Source organism: Thalassophryne amazonica, chromosome 18 (genome assembly GCF_902500255.1).
Source record: "Thalassophryne amazonica chromosome 18, fThaAma1.1, whole genome shotgun sequence".
NCBI lineage: Eukaryota > Metazoa > Chordata > Actinopteri > Batrachoidiformes > Batrachoididae > Thalassophryne > Thalassophryne amazonica.
Window position 1 is genome coordinate 39,885,971 of NC_047120.1, and position 20,660 is coordinate 39,906,630.

The window sequence follows — 20,660 nt, forward strand, 5'->3', positions numbered from 1 at the left end:
ACACTTGTGAATATAAAAGCATAGTCAATGATGATGTTTCCAATCTGTTCTTTCCACTAAGTGCTTCCATGTTTATGTCTGTGGTTGGAGTTAAATCTACCTCCCACTGAGATACTTTCCACTGCTGACTGAAGAAAATAAAGTGATTAGCATTACTTAATAATCAATAAATGTGCGTTAAGAGATATCTGGTTCTTCCAAGCCTGATTCTAAATTAAAGAGCACTTATCTGAGACAGACAGGTGTTACAGACTGCTGTGTTAATCGCATATTAGTACATTAATGCATTAAAACAAAAGGTAAACACCTGGTAATTCAATGAACACATGGTGACGGTTTAAAAAAATCTTTTTTTGGTGAATCCATCTTGGATAAATAGCCATGAAAACATTGTTATTAATCAATCCATCGATCCTTGTAGTGTTAACGCAGGACAACTGTGTCATATTATTTAACTAATAATGAAAAAAAAAAAAAACAACCTAATGAATAGGAAACTTGTGTAAAAACAGAACCAGCAGCAGAGCTCTAAAACTCTAAAACTACATTTTCCAAGCCCCCCAACACACACACACAAACCAATTACATATTGTAGTTATTAATGCAGTTATTAATCCTGTTCATCCACGTCACTTCCAAAGAAAATTGTAACATCTTCAGCTCTGCCACCACCAGCTCTATAGCATCCAAAGGCATGATGGCATGACAATGCTTTAACCCCTTGAGCCATAATGACACTTTCCTCCGAACTTGTCAGCTTTTCATCATATTTCTATTAATAGATATTTTTACACAGTGTTTGAGATAAATATATGCCTCACTTTCAGAAGGCTGAGATCGTTTTGAACATTTTGATATGCAACACATGGGTGTTATACTAAAATAAAGTATCCTAAAAGGGGAATTTCTTAAAGTATGGTTAAAAAAAAGGGGGGGGGGGGGGGCAGTCTTAAGGTATGGTTTAAAAAAACAAGAAAATACCCTTAGGGCTCTAAGGGGTGTAAAACAATGGGGGCTGCAAAAAACTGAACTCATCTTTCAACAATTCAATATTATGATACTAAAAGGTCACAACCGGTCCATGATTCCTATCTGCCTGGACTGCAAATTGTGTGCGATATAGACAAAATGTATTTTGTACAGTACTAGTTCTACAGGTGGCACATTGTAGTTGTAGCCTGCCTTTTCTCTTCTTTTTTAATAGCTGTACTAACGCTAATGCAAACAAAAAGGCCTCACGTCAAAATGACGTGCTGGCATGTGTAAATGACGACTATCATAATGCACCTCCTCTTTCAGAGATCTTTGCCTGGCCTTGATAAGCTAAATCTCGCTGTGCCGCAGGTCCTGTGAGGAATGACAGTGTTGCTGTTGGCTCTAATGGGCCTGATAGTAAGCATGTTTTCTCTGCCGCGGAACACAAGCCGCGCTTAGATAAAAGTACACTGACACGCTTGTTTTAGGCCCAGGTCAGCATGATAGAGGAAATGGAAACTATGTCTGTACTTTGTTGTTTAACCTCATAAGTCCAACCATAAACAGCACAGATGTAGTAGGGAGACATTGTTAAGGTTTACGACTTTAATTTAGGATGAAATAAAGTCCTTAAATTTGAGCTAAAACATAAATAGTGAAGCTTTCATCTCCTCTTGCCCCAAGAGGCTATTTTTACTTTTATAATCATGGTTCCAGCTCTGTTATATTATAGTTTAAGACTGACCCTTCATCCGAATGCTTATGGCCGAGTCACACTTTGACGATTCGCTCAGTGTTTGTTGTCGAAGAATGAAAAGTTGACCCATGCCAAGGTCCACCAGACTCTGCGGGAGCTACGTCAACATCAGTCAGGCAACGCTGATGGTCATCATGGTCAGCGGAGGCGAATGGAGCAGTAACATTGTACGAGCGGAGGTGACGTAGTGATAGCGGAGCTCAAGTCTTCCTGGCATTTTAGCATGAACGTTGAAGATTTTAAGCAAGTTCAAAAAAATTTCCGGGACCATGACATACATCAGCTTTGCCTGGCTAATGTCCACCAGCACTGAGGTCTCCCAGACCTCAGTGCAACGATGAAAAATGTGCATTATGGGGTCTCTGAGGACCAGGGTTGGGAACCACTGGTCTAGACTCCGCTTGAGTGGAGCACCGGTGTTGCAGACCGAAAATTGGTCCACCTTGTCTCCACTGCGCATGCGTCAGCAACACGTCTGAGATGGAGTCGCTTCACCCAAAGCGATCAAATGGATTAATGGGCTTATTAACCATTAGATGACAAGGTAAAATCTCTTAAAATCATTCTAAAGTCAGTTTTAAGCAGAAACGAGGCAATATTCCATGACGCTTTGAAATGACGGACGCGCAGTGAATGCAGCAGCTAGCAGCCCGTGTAGCCGCGTCACACTGATCGCTTTCTTTGTCTTTTATGATGAAATAATGCTGAATTTATGTGGAAATGATTGTTGTACAAAAGCTTCAGATATCTGCCGCTGAGATACAGTAGTGTTCAGAATAATAGTAGTGCTATGTGACTAAAAAGATTAATCCAGGTTTTGAGTACATTTCTTATTGTTACATGGGAAACAAGGTACCAGTAGATTCAGTAGATTCTCACAAATCCAACAAGACCAAGCATTCATGATATGCACACTCTTAAGGCTATGAAACTGGGCTATTAGTAAAAAAAAAAAAAAAGTAAAAAAAAAGGGGGTGTTCACAATAATAGTAGCATCTGCTGTTGACGCTACAAACTCAAAACTATTATGTTCAAACTGCTTTCACTAAACTAGTATTTAGTTGTCTAACCACAGTTTTTCATGATTTCTTCACATCTGTGAGGCATTAATTTTGTTGGTTTGGAGCCAAGATTTTGCTTGTTTACTAGTGTGCTTGGGGTCACTGTCTTGTTGAAACACCCGTTTCAAGGGCATGTCCTCTTCAGTATAAGGCAACATGACCACTTCAAGTATTCTGACATATCCAAACTGATCCATGATACCTGGTATGTGATATATAGGCCCAACACCATAGTAGGAGAAACATGCCCATATCATGATGCTTGCACCACCATGCTTCACTGTCTTCACTGTGAACTGTGGCTTGAATTCAGAGTTTGAGGGTCATCTCACAAACTGTCTGCGGCCCTTGGACCAAAAAAAGAACAATTTTACTCTCATCAGTCCACAAAATATTCCTCCATTTCTCTTTAGGCCAGTTGATGTGTTCTTTGGCAAATTGTAACCTCTTCTGCATGTCTTTTATTTAACAGAGAGACTTTGCGGGGAATTCTTGCAAATAAATTGGCTTCACACAGGCGTCTTCTAATTGTCACAGCACTTTCAAGTAACTCCAGACTGTCTTTGATCATCCTGGAGCTGATCAATGGGTGAGCCTTTGCCATTCTGGTTATTCTTCTATCCATTTTGATGGTTGTTTTCCATTTTCTTCCATGCGTCTGTCTTTTTTTTGTGTCCATTTTAAAGCATTGGAGATCATTGTAGATGAACAGCCTATAATTTTTTGCACCTGCGTATAGGTTTTCCCCTCTCCAATCAACTTTTTAATCAAACTACACTGTTCTTCTGAACAATGTCTTGAATGTCCCATTTTCCTCAGGCTCTCAAAGAGAAAAGCATGTTCAACAGGTGCTAGCTTCATCCTTGAATAGGGGACACCTGATTCACACCTGTTTGTTCCACAAAACTGACGAACTCACTGACTGAATGCCACACTACTATTATTGTGAACACCCCCTTTTCTACTTTTTTTTTTTACTAATAGCCCAATTTCATAGCCTTAAGAGTGTGTATATCATGAATGCTTGGTCTTGTTGGATTTGTGAGAATCTACTGGTACCTTGTTTCCCATGTAACAATAAGAAATATACTCAAAACCTGGATTAATCTTTTTAGTCACATATCACTATGGGTAGATTGGAGGACGTTCTTAATTGCGATGAACTGAAATGGAACAACCTGTATTGTTAAATGTATTCTAAAGTGAAACATTTGGATACTGCCCTTGAGGAAATGTCCAAGCCTATGAGAGCTTGTGTGTGTGTGTGTGTATTTAAAGCCCTCCCAGAATTAGACTCTACATAATGTCCTGCAATGCTTTAGGATTTTCTACCTGACTTCTAGTGATGCACTCAACTGGTGCACCGTCAACATTACAGGAGTGATGGTGTTTAGCCAGCAACAGCATGCTTTTGTCTTAAATCAAATAAATGGAGGCATATGTAGGACAATAAATGTCACCACAGTGGAGTCCGTGTCTGTGAGGTTAACCGATCACAACAGTCACCATATCGACAACTGCTTTTAATCTCATTAGGAACGATTAAAGAGCTTAACTTGCCTCACGCCTCAAGTGAAGTGGCGAAATCAAAACATTTGCCAACGTGGTCGCGAGCCAAAACACTGCTAACACGCGTTTGGATGATGGTGCTACATCTGTACCTGTCAGTGCAATTGTTGTATCCCCCACCTGTTGCAACGTGAGCCTTGAGGGCAAACTCAATTCACCCGATGTAATCCCCAAACTGGCTGTGCTTCTGCAGAATTCACAATAAGACGCCCTATCGCTCTCTTCATCTTACATTGTACATTCAGTCATTCATGTACCGTAATATCTAAAAGGAGATAGCCACCAGGAGCACAGTGCATGATATGAGAGCACTACTGAGCACTGATACCAAAGCACGTCACACAGAAAGTCAAACCTTAAGGGTGAACATAAGCTTTAAATCCTCCACATCTGTGCATTCAGACCTTGTAAGCGAGAGGTTACCAGCTGTTATCCAGAGTGCTTGACACATAAAACAATAGCATTTCTGCATAAACACACAAAACGTGGATCATGCATGAGCACAGACTCGCCTAGCCGGTCCTGAATCCCTTGGCGATGTGTGTTTTGCAGGATTGAGAACACTGCACACTGGGGATGAACAAATTGTGAGGTTGTATCCCTAAGAGTTGAATATGTTGCTTATCATGTGCACATGAGGCTTGCGATGCAGATGTTGGTGTCGCTGGTTGTTAATAAAAATAGAGGTCAAAGGAGATAATGTCGGGCTTTTGTAAAGAGCTGATTGCTGACAGGATGGCCTGGGTTTCCATGTACGGATGGGCCTGATTCCACGTAAGCCATGGTCACACACAGAATATGAGGTATTCATAGGGTGCAGAATAAGAGAAGAGGGGAGGTAGTGCTGTGTGAACCAGCAAAGAAGGGAAAGGAATCAGGAGCTTTAACCTAACCATGAGTGTGACACATCTATCCCTGGTTGAGAGCATTTCAAAAAGCACTACAATTATCAGACATCCCTGCACGCTTTGAACAAACATGACTTCCTTTTATAATTTCATCAGAACACCACTTATACCAATCAATCACAAACACTTTGCTGATCAATGCAAAATGAAATCATTTCTCTAGCCCAATTAGTTGCAGAGACATGACAGAAAATGTGTTTTGCATCACATTTTTGTATACATTGACCATGACCTTTGTTTAATCCTCTCCAAAGGTTAATCATCTCGAGATATCTGCCCAAGTAATATTTCTACCAAGTTTGGTGAAAATCCCTCTATGTGTTTTTTAGTTATGTTGTTCACAAACACACACACGCACACACAGAGAAGTTGCAATAAATTAGTGCAGCAAGTGTACCTGGAGCTCACACCATGCCACCTCCACTGTGGTCTCCGTGTCCAGTCCTTTATACACAGTCTTGAAGGACCCCCTTCCAATCTCTATGTTGAATTTGAGGTACCTTCCATCTGGTGATGTTGCCACAGCTTTGGTCTCCACATCCTCCTTTTCTTCCTCTGCCCACTGGATCCGAGACAAGGTCTTGTGCTGTTTAGTCTGAACCAGTTCATTGTCAGAGTCTGAACTGGCGTCCTGAGCCCCGGATCTTTGCACCTTGTCCCATTTCCCAGTGATGGACCCCTGCTCGGGTTCCTGGCTGCAGGGGGGCGTGTTGGAGCTGCCGCCGGGGCTGGAAACCGGAGACGGCGACTGCGGAGAGTCGTCGGTTTTCTCATCCTCTGCTCTGGACTCGGATAAGGTCAGGATGTTTTCAGCTGACCACGACAGGGCTTTGGAGATGCCGCTGTATAAAGGAGAATGCGTGTCCATGCTGATTTTCTGCAGGCCGTAAGAGTTTCTCCGCGCGCCCAGCGCGTGTGTCCTCAGCAAGGACGAGACCCGGGCCAAGCAGTCGTCGGTCATGTCCACAGACAATCGTGGGAATCCGCGTCCACAGATCTCAACCTGAGCGTTTGACATAGTAGCGGGTTCTCGTTTTGGAACCTGAATGGAGAAAAGTAGCGCGCGCCGTTACTTTACGCATTTGCGCACAGTTACTTTGTCATTAAGGACCAACAAACAACTGATCTGCGATGAGCTGCACAAACGGTTAACTATTACATGGAAAATATCAAAAAGCTGAAGGGTAAAGTTTACTTACACGTCACGGTAGCCGCGTCGAAATGCTCGCCCCTTGACATTACGCACGGAAATACGTATTTACGCATCGTTCTTCTCACTTAAACCCAGTTTGTCCACCTTCTTCCCAAAGTTATCAGCCATAACCTCCACGCAAAGGACGGAGCTGCTTATCAACAGAGCAGCGCGCCGCGCGTTCTGCACGCCTCCAGCTCCGCCCCCCTCTGACGCACAGCCGGGAAACGCGCACCACTCAAGTGTCTACCAACCAAACCTTTAAGCACTTTGCATTCAATTTTTTTTCCTTTGCATCCCTGTTGATTTCCTTTCTATTAAAGGGGTCACATTGTGCAGAATAGCCATCGACCTTTTACAGTAAGATATGGCTGGAACTTTTGAGTTTTTTATTAAAGTGCCACAATGCAATGGTTCTGCTCAACATGTATAAACTCTGCTGCTAATATGTATATGCCATGAATGAGCAAAGCTCTTCAGCATCTCACCATGTCTTTTCCGGTTTGTGGCTTTTTACGACAATGTTGTGTGGTTTGTGGTAGAGGTGGGCGATACCAGGAATTTTGGTATTGATCCGATACCAAGTAAATATAGGCCCAGTATCGCCGATATCGATACCAATACCGATACTTTTTCATATTTAAGCTTCATAGATCCTAAAGGATCCAAAAGACCTAGGATAGAATTTCACCAAACATTGTACGTGACAACAAAATACTTTATCACAATCAATATTTTTGTTTAAAAAATATCACTCAACACAAAACAAAATCTCCTGAGGTGGAGGGCTGACTCGAGGAGAGTGCTGAGTGGGCGGGCCAGGCTGAGCCTACCTACAAGGCTGTTTGGCTGGCGCCGCTGAGCCACGTGATGGCGCAACAACAAAAGATCAGCAGGGGGAGGGTGCGCTGCTCCGTGTTGTGTGACACAGTGCAGCGCTGCTCTTACAGAGAGTAGACTTGGCTGAATCTGCATGCGTAGCAGTCAGTGAGTGCGGGAGAGAATAAAAGCTTGAGTATCGATCTTTTTACACGAGGATCGTTCAATATCAATACCAGCGTTGGTATCGATATTAGGATCGAGCCGCACACCTCGTTTGTGGCTTTTTCCACACTGGGCAGATTTTTGGTGCCATTTTCGGTTTGTGCCTTCATCTACCCTAGAGTGAGCTTCGCACCGCTGCAAGGCGCTTTGCTCATGTAAGCAACTTAATAAGGGATGTCTACTGCTGTGTCCAATTCAGCAGCTGCACCCTTTTAACCCTACAGTCACATTAGCAACAAGTGACAGCAAGTGAAACATGCCAAGCATGACTTTTTCAATAAGGGCTGGTGTTTTGCAACAGCAAGAGATGGTCACTTTGCCAAAATAGACAAGATAAAGTTTATGTTTAATCTGTAAAACATTAAGCATCAATTATATTTCTTTGTCATAAAGGTGTGATAATGTTAGGAATAACTGCCATTTTTATACCTGTATTTTAAATATTTCTACCCTAAAATCAGTATTGTACTGCACCTCTCAAGCTCCATCAGGTTGGATGGGGAGCATCGGTCCAGAGATGTTAAATCGGATTCAGGTCTGGACTCTGGCTGGGCCACTCAAGGACATTCACAGAGTTGTCCTGAAGCTACTCTGATATCTTGGCTGTGTGCTTAGGGTCATTGTCCTGCTGAAAGATGAACCGTCACCCCAGTCTGAGGTCAAGAGCGCTCTGGAGCAGGTTTTCATCCAGGATGTCTCTGTATATTGCTGCATTCATCTTTCCCTCATTCCTGACTAGTCTCCCAGTTCCTGCCACTGAAAAACATCCCCACAGCATGATGCTGCCACCACCATGCTTAACTGTAGGGATGATGCCTGGTTTCCTCCAAACATGACACCTGGCATTCACACCAAAGAGTTCAGCTTTTGTCTCATCAAACCAGAGAATTTTGTTTCTCATGACTGGGTCCTTCAGGTGTCTTTTGGCAAACTCCAGGTGGGCTGCCATGCGCTTTTTTCTAAGGAGTGGCTTCTGTCTGGCCACTCTACCATACAGGCCTGATTGGTGGATTGCTGCAGATGGCTGTCCTTCTGGAAGATTCTCCTCTCCGCAGAGGAATGCTGGAGCTTTGACAGAGTGACCATTGGGTTCTTGGTCACCTCCCTGACTAAGGCCCTTCTCCCCCGATCACTCAGTTTAGACAGGCAGCCAGTTCTAGGAAAAGTCCTAGTGGATCTGAACTCCTTCCATTTATGGATGATGGAGGCCACTGTTCTCATTGGGACCTTCAAAGCAGCAGAAATGTTTCTGTACCCTTCCCCAGATTTGTGCCTTGAGACAATCCTGTCTCAGAGGTCTACAGATAATTCTTTTGACTTCATGCTTGGTTTGTGCTCTGACATGCACTGTCAATGTTGGACCTTATCAACTGGATTGACCCCAGCTAGACTCCAATTAAGCTGTAGAAACATCTCAAGGATGATCAGTGGAAACAGGATGCACCTGAGCTCAATTTTGAGCTTCATGGCAAAGACTGTGAATATTTATGTACATGAGATTTCTTAGGGTTTTTTTTAATTTGCGAAAACAACAAAAAACACTTTCTTTGCACTGTCATTATGGGGTATTGTGTGTAGAATTTTGAGGAAAAAATGAATTTCATTTTGGAATAAGCCTGTAACATAAAATGTGGAACAAGTATTGTGAAAAGTTTCTGGATAAACTGTATCACAAAAGAAGGAAAAGGAGCATGAATCCCAATTACCAAAGAAGTGGAAACAATATCATAACTGGTGACATAATGCAGTATGTAACCTTACAAGACATTATATGCTACACACTCAGTCCATGGGCCGAGCAGGTTTTCAGGTAGAGGTTAGTAAGGCTTACTCAGGGGTTAACATTTAAAAATGCTCCAATCATATTGAAAAGTATTTCACATTATTTGATCACAATGATTCGAAATAGGTGTAGTTTGGACCACGACTGAATGCAACCAAGTTATTGGGTTAAAAACAGTAAAAATGGTTACAAAGGAGAATTTCAGGTTTTACAGGGGTAAAAAAAAAAAATTAAAGTTGCTTCAATTTTGGTAAAAAACAAACAAAAAATGTTATGCAAATCATTGGCTGAGCTAATGAGGTTTGAAAAAATAAGTTTGCCCCAATTTATGGTTATCATGTTACATGCTTGATCTCCTACGTAATGACTATTACTGGGGAGATGAAGCATTCAAAGGTGAAACTGTAACATTTATTAACTCTCAGACAAAGTAGTTTCAATGTGGTTGACATATTTTTAAATGTTGTCCCCTGTGTAATTATTTACTGACCCACTACCTGGCTATTGCTGCCACCCTGGGAGGCTACCATACATATGTGCCAGCCATGCTACACTGAGGCTGAATTATAAGTGTTATTTGGTTCCCTTAAGTTTTACTGATTAGGTCAAAATTGGCTTTGGATTCATGGATTATTAACAGCCAGAGAAACCGGTTTCTTCAAAAGCTGAAAATGGGTCGACAAATGAACCACCTGTGTCTGTGGATTCTGAAACATACATAATCATTACGACAATGCAGGAAAACTGTGTATGTGTTTAAAGAACTAAACTGAAGCTGTTATGGGGCATTAATTTCCTGGTCAAATAGTCTAATTACAAAATAACTGGTAATGGAAACAACTGCAGCAAAAAACTAGATTGCAAATCAATCGTGTTGCTCATCAGATAAACTATACATAAAGTGGAAGTGTCCCTCTGCAGCACTTCACCTCACAGCGTTTTCTCATCCAAACTGCAGGGGAACATGGTGTACCACCCTCTAATTAATGGTTTGTTGATGGGGCTACTCATCCTCAGATTTTACTCAATTTATGAAGCAGCGCCAGATGCAGCTGATGAGTCATTTCTCCAGACTTATCTTTTCATTAGGCCTCAATGAGGGACTGGTAGCAAAGGGGGGCTGAGCCAGCAGAGGGAGCCACAGACCAGAGATCTGCAGACACCCAACACCTTTATCAGCTGTGGATATCATGGGGCTCCAGCTGTCACAGCAGCTGTTATCAGCACATAGGGTTCACTGGAGCTGCATTATCGCTCCAGGCTCACTGCACGTGATCCAAGCGGACTATCCAGTACAGCTGCACGAAGAAACAAAACCGCTGAGTGATTTGGGATGCAATACTCTAAATTTAAAAATATGCTTTCACACAATCCAAGTGTTGCAAGAGAAGTTTAGGAAATTTCTATTTATTTCTCATACATGATATGAAAAAATAGACTCAGTGTAGAGAGGAAAACAGGAGTGTCACATAATTACCAACTAGACAACAGGATGACAGCAATGTCTACATGAAATCCACAAATATAACACTCCGAGAGGAGGAGCAGTGGTCCAAATCTCTGAGGTGTTCCTCTTCTGGAAGCATTTAATGGTAATGATTCTCAAAATAACTGCTCCTGTGGTGCTCTGAGATTTCTTTGGGACATCACATGGAACACGAGAGTAACAACTGAGTAAAGGTCCAGAGCTAATTATGCAGAAAAATTATGTTAAAGAGGGAGGAAGGGGTAGGAATAAAATAGGCATATTTACAGTAATGAAAGAGTAAACTTACAACTGGTGGGGAAACACGTTCCCCAAGAGTATTCAGACCCCTGATAGACTCGAGGCATCTTTCAATCTTAACAAATTGCATTTTGCATGAGTTGCAATTTTTTTCCTTCTTTTTTACAAAGAAGGTCCCCTCAAATTCTCTTATCCTGAGACTTACCATTAATCTCAGTTCCCAGCCAATAAGAAAATGCTTTGAAGTTGGGCAGACCAAAAGGCAACAACAATTACAAGAAGAGCATCCACCGGAGTGGGCGCTGATGTGCGTCTTCTGTCATCTTAAACGGCTGACACTAAAAATTGCATTAAAGGTACGATACGAGGGCTCCTGGTTTGATTCTGGCAGTGTTTCAGAAGAATTTCACCCCCTTTCCATCATCCATGGTGATGATCTCTGCTTTGCCATCTGTGTGTAAACTCTGCAATGAACGCAACAGCATCCACTCTTCTAGACCATGGAATTCTGGAAACAAACAGCACAAAGAAAAAGTAGTGATTTAGATGTGGTTTTTCCAACTCACTGTGTATAAAAAAAGAAAAAAAGAAAAGATTTGTGGTTCAGTTTTGTTTCATCATACCTTCCCCTTCTGTATCGTCACCGTTAGACAACTCATAAAGTGTAAATACCGAGTTGACCATCCCATTTTTGGAAACCTAACGATTTACCAAAAAAAAATAAATAAATAAATAATAAAAAAAATTAGTACAGCAAAAGCAGTAACCATCAAAGTAAAAACTCTTGCCAAATAGTCACCATCTGAACAAAGTGCATTGGAATATTAATTTATTGCAGTAGGCCATCATAATGTAATTTGAATTTTTTTGTCTTGTTAGTATGGCCAAATCAGATGGTCACCCCATTGAGTCGGGTCTGCTTAAGGTTTCTTCCTATAAAAAACAAACAAACAAACCAAAAACAAACAACAACAAAAAAACACCTGTGGGAGATTTTGCTTACCACTGGTGCCAATGTACTTGCTCAGTAGGTGAGTAAGGTTTAAACCTTACTTGTGTGTAGTGCCATGGGGTGACATATTGTGATTTGGCATTGTCTAAATAAAACTGAAGAGAGAAGTAAACAGCAAAGATCTTACAAAAGATAATGTACACCACTAATCAAGTTACAGGAGCAACAACAGGCTCCTGTTTTTGTTTTTTTAGAAACTGACCACAACTGACTGAAACCCAAATAAGCTAGGCTCTTTGATGTGAGAAATGGATTTTTAATTCCCTCGTATGAAGCTAATGTCCTGGGAGAGATGAGGTTGACTCATCAAAAGCTACAGGAAATGACTCTAATCTTAAGAGTGGGAACGATACAAACATTTCGGAAGCAAAGTTTGTCCTGGCTGCCTCCTACCTGTTAGTGAGGCCGGAGGTTGGTCAATTTTTTTGGTCAACTGTGCTTGACCAAAAACAGTTTTAGTTGCAAAAGCTTAATAAAACGTGATCAGCCTTGCTGATTTGTTTGGTTATGTAAATCAACATGTCAGCCACTCTGAATAGACCCTTCTAACATCAGTTCTGACCCTCCTATCTCATCCCCTATGGATCGGAGCTCCCCAAAAAGCCAACTCTTTCATTCTCACCCCTATTGCCAAAATCACTGTCACAACAGGAAGAATTTACACCAGACACAGGAAGTGCTTTAAAGTCGACTCACCCACTGGTATATTAGCTTGCCCCATTCCTCTGGTCGTCGCCACATGACTAAACAACGGGATTTGTTTTTGTCCAACCATTCAAGATTTCCTGTGGCAGCACAAGAAATTAAAAACTACATCCTGACTGCTGTTAAAATGCCTTCACATGATAAGCCCAGCATCCTGTATCTCCTTACTGCATTACAGAATGTACCTTTTTTCCTCAGTTCCTCAAACACAACTTGAATGGCTTCCACTGACAGTTTTCCTGGAATTTCAGTTAAGGAACATGATAACATGTACAAGAGCGCAACCAGAGGTATGTTTAATGCTTTGATTAAAAACATCTGAAATTCAATAAAATCATTTATCAGCTCTCAGCATGTGCTCAGTACACAGTGATAAAAACGTACAAGTACTTCCATGGAAAAAGAAGCACTAAGAAGTGAAACATTTCAGTGGCCTTGTTGATAAGACCAAATGCAAAATGAAATGAAATGAAAAGTAGCTGTCCTGCAAAGCAGGTCCAATTTTTGATGTGGAATATTTATCAACATTATATAGTAATTTGGGTTCCCAGAAAAGGAGACGGCCTTGAAAAGCTTTAACAGAATTCTGAATTAAAGCGACAAGAATGACGCAAGACAACAAGCCGATTTATAAAATCCAAATAGGTGGTCTTGACTGAAGTTCGGGCCAGCTGGTAGGATACGTTCTATCTTCTTGTTGTTAAACACGGGGCCTTCCTGAGCTTCCATGACGTCCAGGGTGTAGAGTTTGTGATGGCGGCAGTATGACAGAGTGAGAGAACACCATGCTGCCAGCTGTTTCCCTCTAGTGTCAACATTGGGCTGTAGTCTGTCCACAGAGAGAAAACCATGTACCAAATGTTAACTACAGTATAACTTCAGACGACAATAAATAAATAAATAAATACATCTCTTTCAGATCATCTATAATGCACTTTGTTTTGGATGCTATTTTAGTTTTTCTGTTTCCTGTTTCTTCAGCTTGGTAAATACGAGTATTTGTAAAAACTTTGTAACTGTTAGAATGGCCTAAACAGTGGGTCACCCCTCTGAGTCTGGTCTGCCTGAGGTGTCTTCCTCAACATCGTCACAGGGAGTTTTTCCTTACCACTGTCGCCTGTGTGCTTGCTCAGGGGAGTTGGTAAGGTTTGACTTTACTCGGGTGAAGCACCTTGAGGCAGCTTTGTTGTGATTTGGTGCTGTATAAATAAATTGACTCGATAATTCCCTCTCCTCGGACACCAAAATACATCAAGTGAGTGAGTGTTGTTTATCCCTCGAGCCCAGCTGTGCCCAACCCTGTTCCTGGAAGGCCCCTGCCCTGCATGTTTTCTAACGCTCCTTGTCCCACTCCCAGGCAATTAACTATCAGGTGTGCTCAGCCAATCAAGAACTGGAAGACAGCACTAAAAACAAAACAAAACAAAAAAAAAACAGGTGTGATTAGAGTAGGTAGATGTGGAAAACTTACAGGGCGGCTCTCCAGGAACAGGGTTGGTGATCCCTGTGCTAGGAGAACACAAAATATATATTTAAAGTGTAGGTGGCATGACTAAAATTAAACAACAGTTTGAAATGTATCCTTTCCTGGTGCGCGGTTACTGAAGAGATAAATATTTGGATTTTGCACTGCACCACTAAAAACAAGGAACTTCCCGGTGAGTCCCGACACTGGAGAAGGAGGAAGTGGCGTCAGCATGAGAACCATTATCTTAATAGCTCCATTAATTAACTTTTAACTTGCAGTGCAAAGCGGCTCGTTAACAGCAGAGACGATCCATCAGCCGCAATAACGAATTACAGCCGACGCTGCTGGCACCAAACTCCCATGTGACAAATGGACTTGTCTTCAAGCAGGACAGAAGGAATCAAATTATTTTCAGACGTCGTTTTGTAAAGGTGGATAAGTTTTCAGATGATCACACTGAAAAGGACAGGTAAGACTATATAAAAAATTAACAAATAAAAATCCACACTTCCTCATCACTTTTTTCTGATGTCACAGATAGTAAAACTATTTTCTTTTTTTTACCAGTTGATTACAACCAAAGAGCTAGCAATCCCCCCGCCAAATAAACAAAACAGTTTATCATCTCCTGCATGCCAAAATCACCTGCATTATTTATTTATTTATTTAATAATCACCATTCTGTGTTCTGAACTCTGCCAATATTCGTCACTGTTGTCAGACTGAAGGTTTTCCTCCAATGATTAGTCTTTCTCATTGTGGTCTAGATAAGGCTCAAAACTATAAGGCTGTCACCCCCCCGACACAGTTTCTTCAGAATGACCTTCAGACTGGACATTTAAAAAAAAAAAAGCTCCACACTAGGAAAAAAAAATAGTCAGAAAACAGCTCGCCCTCCACTGTGTTTACAATTGATTTGGGCTTGAATCAGCAGGTGCCGTTCTCCTGATGACATAGCAAGGCAGGCTTCAGCCACCTGTGCACTTATCATTGACTTTTATTGTTCAGGATTTTTTAATATATCAAGTGAAGATTTGTGCACATTTTTTGGTGTCACCTACACCTTAAAGTACAGTATATCATTAACAATGGAGCAGGTCTCAGCCTCATATCTAAATTCTGGGTCTGTTAGTTAAGCAAAGGGCTAGCTGCCAGTGGCCACATTAGTAACCTATGTGTGTCTGTGATGAACCATTACTTAAAAAGCCATCACTTGACCCAGCTATCTTAGCTAATTATAGGCCAATCTCCAACCTTCCTTTTCTCTCAAAAATTCTTGAAAGGGTAGTTGTAAAACAGCTAACTGATCATCTGCAGAGGAATGGTCTATTTGAAGAGTTTCAGTCAGGTTTTAGAATTCGTCATAGTACAGAAACAGCATTAGTGAAGGTTACAAATGATCTTCTTATGGCCTCGGACAGTGGACTCATCTCTGTGCTTGTTCTGTTAGACCTCAGTGCTGCTTTTGATACTGTTGACCATAAAATTTTATTACAGAGATTAGAGCATGCCATAGGTATTAAAGGCACTGCGCTGCGGTGGTTTGAATCATATTTGTCTAATAGATTACAATTTGTTCATGTAAATGGGGAATCTTCTTCACAGACTAAAGTTAATTATGGAGTTCCACAAGGTTCTGTGCTAGGACCAATTTTATTCACTTTATACATGCTTCCCTTAGGCAGTATTATTAGACGGTATTGCTTAAATTTTCACTGTTACGCAGATGATACCCAGCTTTATCTATCCATGAAGCCAGAGGACACACACCAATTAGCTAAACTGCAGGATTGTCTTACAGACATAAAGACATGGATGACCTCTAATTTCCTGCTTTTAAACTCAGATAAAACTGAAGTTATTGTACTTGGCCCCACAAATCTTAGAAACATGGTGTCTAACCAGATCCTTACTCTGGATGGCATTACCCTGACCTCTAGTAATACTGTGAGAAATCTTGGAGTCATTTTTGATCAGGATATGTCATTCAAAGCGCATATTAAACATATGTAGGACTGCTTTTTTGCATTTACGCAATATCTCTAAAATTAGAAAGGTCTTGTCTCAGAGTGATGCTGAAAAACTAATTCATGCATTTATTTCCTCTAGGCTGGACTATTGTAATTCATTATTATCAGGTTGTCCTAAAAGTTCCCTAAAAAGCCTTCAATTAATTCAAAATGCTGCAGCTAGAGTACTAACGGGGACTAGAAGGAGAGAGCATATCTCACCCATATTGGCCTCTCTTCATTGGTTTCCTGTTAATTCTAGAATAGAATTTAAAATTCTTCTTCTTACTTATAAGGTTTTGAATAATCAGGTCCCATCTTATCTTAGGGACCTCGTAGTACTATATCACCCCAATAGAGCGCTTCGCTCTCAGACTGCAGGCTTACTTGTAGTTCCTAGGGTTTGTAAGAGTAGAATGGGAGGCAGAGCCTTCAGCTTTCAGGCTCCTCTCCTGTGGAACCAGCTCCCAATTCAGATCAGGGAGACAGACACCCTCTCTACTTTTAAGATTAGGCTTAAAACTTTCCTTTTTGCTAAAGCTTATAGTTAGGGCTGGATCAGGTGACCCTGAACCATCCCTTAGTTATGCTGCTATAGACGTAGACTGCTGGGGGGTTCCCATGATGCACTGTTTCTTTCTCTTTTTGCTCTGTATGCACCACTCTGCATTTAATTATTAGTGATCGATCTCTGCTCCCCTCCACAGCATGTCTTTTTCCTGGTTCTCTCCCTCAGCCCCAACCAGTCCCAGCAGAAGACTGCCCCTCCCTGAGCCTGGTTCTGCTGGAGGTTTCTTCCTGTTAAAAGGGGTTTTTTCCTTCCCACTGTAGCCAAGTGCTTGCTCACAGGGGGTCGTTTTGACCGTTGGGGTTTTACATAATTATTGTTTGGCCTTGCCTTACAATATAAAGCGCCTTGGGGCAACTGTTTGTTGTGATTTGGCGCTATATAAAAAAAAAAAAAAATTGAAAAAATTGAAATTGACGGGAACTAGTTTTTTCAGTGCTGTTAGTTCTGGCCGACAGTTTCTGCCGTCTTTGTTGCTGTCTGAGATTCCATTGCCGCAACTGGGACCTACAGTTTAGCGCTCCCTGCTGGATGCTTGGTCAAAGTCTCACCTGCACACTTAAGCCCCTATCACACAGGGCCAACACAGAGTTGCTTAATCCGGCAAACCGACTACGCTGACCTTATGAAGCCTTACATGGCAATACGTTGAGCGATGCAAAGGGGTCCATGAAGGGGATGCAAAAAGTTAAACATGCTTAATTTTTTTACGGGCATTCAGCATAGAGCACTGGACAGTGCTCTACGCAAGTGTGTGCAACACTGCGCTACTGTACACCATGCCTCCGCAATTGTATGCTACCCTACGCCAGTCCGGCAAAAAATCATTTAGGTTTTTTAATCAGTACATACCTGCATTGCCAGATTTTATTCATCCTGCTGGACTCTGCTGAAATTTGCTGGCAGTGAAGCTTCAAATCTACAGAAAAAGAAGAGGCAACTCTATGCAGGCCCGGTGTGAAAGGGGCTTTACCCATGACAACTTACCAAAAGGATTGATCTAGAACATTAACAAAGATCTAAAATTAGGGGTTTTCCTTACACTGTAAAAACAAGTCTGTGAAATCCTGTGAAATCACAACATAAAAAACTGTAATAACAAAAACTGCACATTACACTTAGACTTTACAGATAAGAATTTTCACAAATACAGTAAAATATTGATAGGGTTTGCAAAAAGAGGATATTTAAACATAGGTGACCCTTTTGTAGAGATTTCATCTTCTAAATAGACAATAAAATTACAACAGGGTTACACTGTAAAATTTACATATTTTATGTAAAACTGTTTACATATTCACTGTCATTTTTACAGAATTCCCATGGCAACCACAACCACCAGAATTTTTCCACAAAAACAAGGGATTTTTTTTTTTTAAACAGTGTACTACTGTCGCCTATGTGCTTGCTTCACGTGGGTAAGATTAGGCCACGTGAAACATCTTATGACTATCTGGCGCTATACAAACAGACTGAACTAAATATAGAAATAACTGCAGCCACAGACAGTCAGACATTGATGAAATAAGAAGGCACAGATTACGGCACAACATGTTGAAAAAAAAATTTAGTTTATGCTTACATCTTAATTTGAACAGATTTTCAGATGGTGTGTTGAACACAGAACGTTCCAAAATACTTTTTCTTTCCACTTCCAGCTTCTTTAAAAGAACATGTTCCCCAAAAGCGATTTTTACAATCAACAAATTGGCAGATATGTCAACTTGTGTAGTTGATCACAGCGTATAGGCAATGCAGTCAATTGTGTACACCGAGTTTGCTAAATTGATCAGACTGCTCACTCTGTAAAAGTACTAGACTTGCATCCATGATCCCTCGTGAAAGAACTGTAAAGGAACTTATTTTGCAAACTTTGTGCAAAGCTGGAGACCCATGTGATTAAGCATTATTTATAACAGACAACAAGACATGAGCTGATAAATAGCTCATATTTATTAATGAATAAGGGAGCGCTTCAAAGCTAGTTTGAGAAACACTTCTGTATTTCAATAAATTAAATAATAAAAGCATTCATTGAAATATGCTAACTATTAAGGTTAATCAAAATCAGGAAAAAACATCCTGGATTGAGAAAAGGATGAAGGGTGGAAGAAAAACAAATGAAAACTCAATCTGAAAACAGAAAAAAATAATAACAAGAAAGAAAACATTCTTGAGTGTATGACTTTGTCATCACTTAAAGCTTTCTACTTCTTGTTAAACTGTGCTCATTGTTAAAAGTTTTTTTTATTTTCTACTAAATTTATGACATATCAGTTATCAATTACTTTGCTCCTGTTCCTGTACACTGGCATTCATTTGAAATCAAAATGACTAAATGGTCATAACTAGGTGGGAAAATATGACTGGCAAATTATTTTAAAGGCTGTTCCTATTGATAAGGTACTGTGTACAAAATAAATTGCTATTTGTATGTCACACTCTCTTATTTAAACGACTTAACATTATGGGTCATGCACAATTCAAACCCTAACCCTAAAGATTGGAGTTTGAAATTCATCAGTTGAGCCCTTTACAACTTCAATGCCGTGATGTCCTCCTTTCTCTCCTGATACTCACTGCGATTTCTTACTGGAAGCCGTACTATCACAGTGGCTTGTGGCTGGATGTCATACAAGTGACTGAATACGGTACTGTATTAATAGTGACATTGTATTTAAAAATGCATTAGCCAGTTAACATTATTCCCTGCGATTAGCAATTTAAGCTTAGCCAACCTGGAGTCAGTGAGTATGTCTCCAAAATTTTTGACAGTAAATCTGGGAAAACATATTCATTTATTCACCGTACTAATTTAGGATTACGACAGCTATAGGTTAAGACCAGTGAAACTCCTATTTTTGCCAAGCTGGCATTTTTAAACATGATAATTTACAGTCATTCTTTTATATCTTAGTTTGAATTGGAATAGTGACACAGTGAACTTTTGCTTGCACATGATTTATAGTCTTGTTGCTAACTGCAGGGTCCTGGTGGCCACAAAGTTGACTGTGGCTTGTATTATGAATGTTTCCTGAATTTAGGGAAAATTACAGTCACACTATGCCGATAATAGTATAACTGAAAATGCGTAATAATCTTGAGATCCTCACAAAATAGACAACAGATGATTTATCACAAATGAGGCTTGATCTCATTGTAAATAATAATGTAAAATCTATGTAAAACAGCTCACTGGCCAACTGACCAAAAAAAAAAAAAAAAAAAATTTGTTTCCCTCGTTTTGCATGTTAATTAATGCACTAGAACGTTATTAGCATTAAAGACAGAAATAATTCAGTATATGTATAACGACGGCCTGTTTAAACAACCAAAACCCAAAGATTATTGAAAATTTAAATTTATTCAAGTGTCTACATTTTAAGTATATTGTTGAGCCTCGCGATTAGTAAAATGAGAAAAAGAACACTGGCTACGAAATAAACTTTATCAATGCTCACTTCCCTAGCAATCTGTGTGGGCTAGCTAGTTAGCAGGCAGGACGCTATCCCGCGATTCGAAACGCTGCGATATTAACAACTTGAGACTAATTCAGTCCGCTAAAATAAGAAAAATTCCTTCTTTAAGATGTAGTTAAAGTGTGGTTGATTAAAAATGATGTCTTACGTGAAAAACGGAGGAAAATTGTACTGCCAGGGCCACTCAAAACTCATTGCAGTTGATGCGGTGCTCACAGCTAATAATTCCCAAAGAACCAGAAACCGATCGAAAAGGTTCCGACACATGAATTCAGAATCGTTCACAGTACACAATATCTCAAATTAGGTGACAGGGGTCTTCACACAAATACACAATCAGTCATTACCAAATACCACATTAAAATGACTGATACAACTGATAAAGAAAAAAGAAAGAAAAGATA

At 40.5% G+C, this 20,660-nt stretch overlaps 2 protein-coding genes across 3 annotated transcripts; both read right to left on the reverse strand.

Moving 5' to 3' along the window:
- Positions 1–611: 611 nt before the first annotated feature.
- On the reverse strand, positions 612–6,634 carry LOC117530374 (serine/threonine-protein kinase WNK4-like). Its single transcript, XM_034193227.1, has 3 exons — positions 6,470–6,634; positions 5,668–6,312; positions 612–677 (listed from the first exon to the last, which is right to left on the reverse strand). Exons 2-3 carry the CDS (start codon positions 6,286–6,288, stop codon positions 657–659), a joined length of 642 nt encoding a protein of 213 aa, XP_034049118.1. The 5' UTR covers positions 6,289–6,312; positions 6,470–6,634; the 3' UTR covers positions 612–656.
- A 4,028-nt stretch (positions 6,635–10,662) lies between these two features.
- vps25 (vacuolar protein sorting 25 homolog) lies at positions 10,663–20,527 on the reverse strand. Of its 2 annotated transcripts, none has more exons than XM_034194286.1 (6): positions 20,405–20,527; positions 13,416–13,561; positions 12,918–12,971; positions 12,724–12,812; positions 11,639–11,714; positions 10,663–11,523 (listed from the first exon to the last, which is right to left on the reverse strand). In XM_034194286.1, exons 1-6 carry the CDS (start codon positions 20,521–20,523, stop codon positions 11,411–11,413), a joined length of 597 nt encoding a protein of 198 aa, XP_034050177.1. In that variant the 5' UTR covers positions 20,524–20,527; the 3' UTR covers positions 10,663–11,410. The 2 variants fall into 2 exon arrangements, with proteins under 2 accessions (XP_034050177.1, XP_034050175.1); XM_034194284.1 differs by lacking the exon at positions 20,405–20,527 and adding an exon at positions 17,630–17,769.
- Positions 20,528–20,660: the final 133 nt, after the last annotated feature.